Here is a 1450-nt window from a genome sequence, read left to right on the forward strand (position 1 = left end):
GTTTAAACCAGCGTTCACAAGTATCTTGAGATGGAGCATGTTCACCATAAGCTTCCCGAAGTATACGATAACTTTCAGCAGCACGTTTCTTCAAGATAAAGTAATGAATTAAAACTTCCCGCAAATGCTCTTTTCTTGGCACGAAATTCGACATTTTTAAGCGTAAAAATACCTATGATGTTAACACCGTCAGCAGATTTGACATATGAAGTTTTGAGGCTTGCTGTCAATACAACAAAATAGCATCCATATCAAGTCGCATATATGTATCAACGTATGTGTAACTCCATCTGTTGAAAAAAAATCCGCATTATTAGGCAGGAGGTAGTGGTGCTATCCTCAGTTTACAGGGAATTATGGTGTACGAAGGTTAAACAAGGACCTGGGAACAAATGTAGGGGGAAATGTCAGGACTTGGTAACTGATTCCCGAGATGAGTTGTCAGGTTTGTAGCAACAAGGGAAACCCCAACCACCCAGGATCACCAATTAAATAAGCTGTTGGCCCCGCAGGAAGAAGGCACGGAGAACCAACGTCCCTTCCCGAAGGACGTGGCTTTCGGTCGCCCTCCCGCCACCCCGCGGGGCTGGCACGGCAGGTACTGTGCAGAGTACAGACAATCATTAACAGAGAGCCTGCCCGCCAGGCCTGGCACCGGGAGCGCAGGCGGGGCCGGCTCGGCACTCACGGGTTCGGACAGTTACACAATTAACACTGGGAACATCCGGCTTCCTCCCACCCCCGGGCGCCGCTCACGTGCCCGGCCTCGCGCCCCACAGCGGAGCCCAGGAGAAGCGCGGCGGCCGGCGGGTCTCGGGCGCGGCTCCAGCGCCCAAAAGATTTGGAAACATGGCAACATATGGGAATATAAAAGTCACACCGGAATTGGAATTTTGAACGGCCAGGGGGAGGGTGTGTCCGCGGCCCGGCGCCTCCCCTGATTGGCCGGCGGGATGACGTGCACGCTGACTCTCGCCCCTGAGGCGGTGGGAACGTGCGTCAGCTTTACGCAATCGGAGAGGAAGAAGGGGCGGGTCTGGAGGCTCAGGGCGGCCGCCTATTGGCTGAGAGGCGCCGGAGCCGGAGCCGGGCGGGACCTGGCCTCGCCGGAGATGGGCGGCGCCGCGAGTTTGGTTCAGGAGGTGGGTACCGGCTTCAGTGAGACGATCATGGCAGCTCGAACCGGTCAGAGGGTCCTGAGAAAGGTGGTCTCGGGCTCGGGATGTCGTCCAAAGTCGCCGGTAGCAGCTGGACCCCCGGTTTCGGCGCAGGGGCCTACGCGGAACGTCAGGTAATAAACAACAGGGGCGCCGCGACCCGGGAAGTTTACCGCCCGGACCAGCGGAGTTGGGGGGCGCCGGGGGTCTATGAGTCGATGCGGACCCGGACCCGGAGAGAAAGGTTCCTTGGGTTCTCCATTGGAGAGACTGGGGCGCCGAGTTTACCCGCG

The 1450-nt window shown here is 57.3% G+C and overlaps 1 protein-coding gene across 1 annotated transcript in view; it reads left to right on the top strand.

Moving 5' to 3' along the window:
* The first annotated feature begins 995 nt into the window (after positions 1-995).
* COQ10B (coenzyme Q10B) overlaps positions 996-1450 on the top strand; it is a 14636-nt gene continuing 14181 nt past the window's right edge. The window contains exon 1 of the mRNA XM_006767083.2: positions 996-1291. Coding sequence (XP_006767146.2) covers positions 1113-1291 — 179 coding nt within the window. The 5' untranslated portion in view covers positions 996-1112. The remainder of the gene's footprint in view (positions 1292-1450) is intronic.

Source organism: Myotis davidii, unplaced genomic scaffold (genome assembly GCF_000327345.1).
Source record: "Myotis davidii unplaced genomic scaffold, ASM32734v1 scaffold221, whole genome shotgun sequence".
Classification (NCBI taxonomy): Eukaryota; Metazoa; Chordata; class Mammalia; order Chiroptera; family Vespertilionidae; genus Myotis; species Myotis davidii.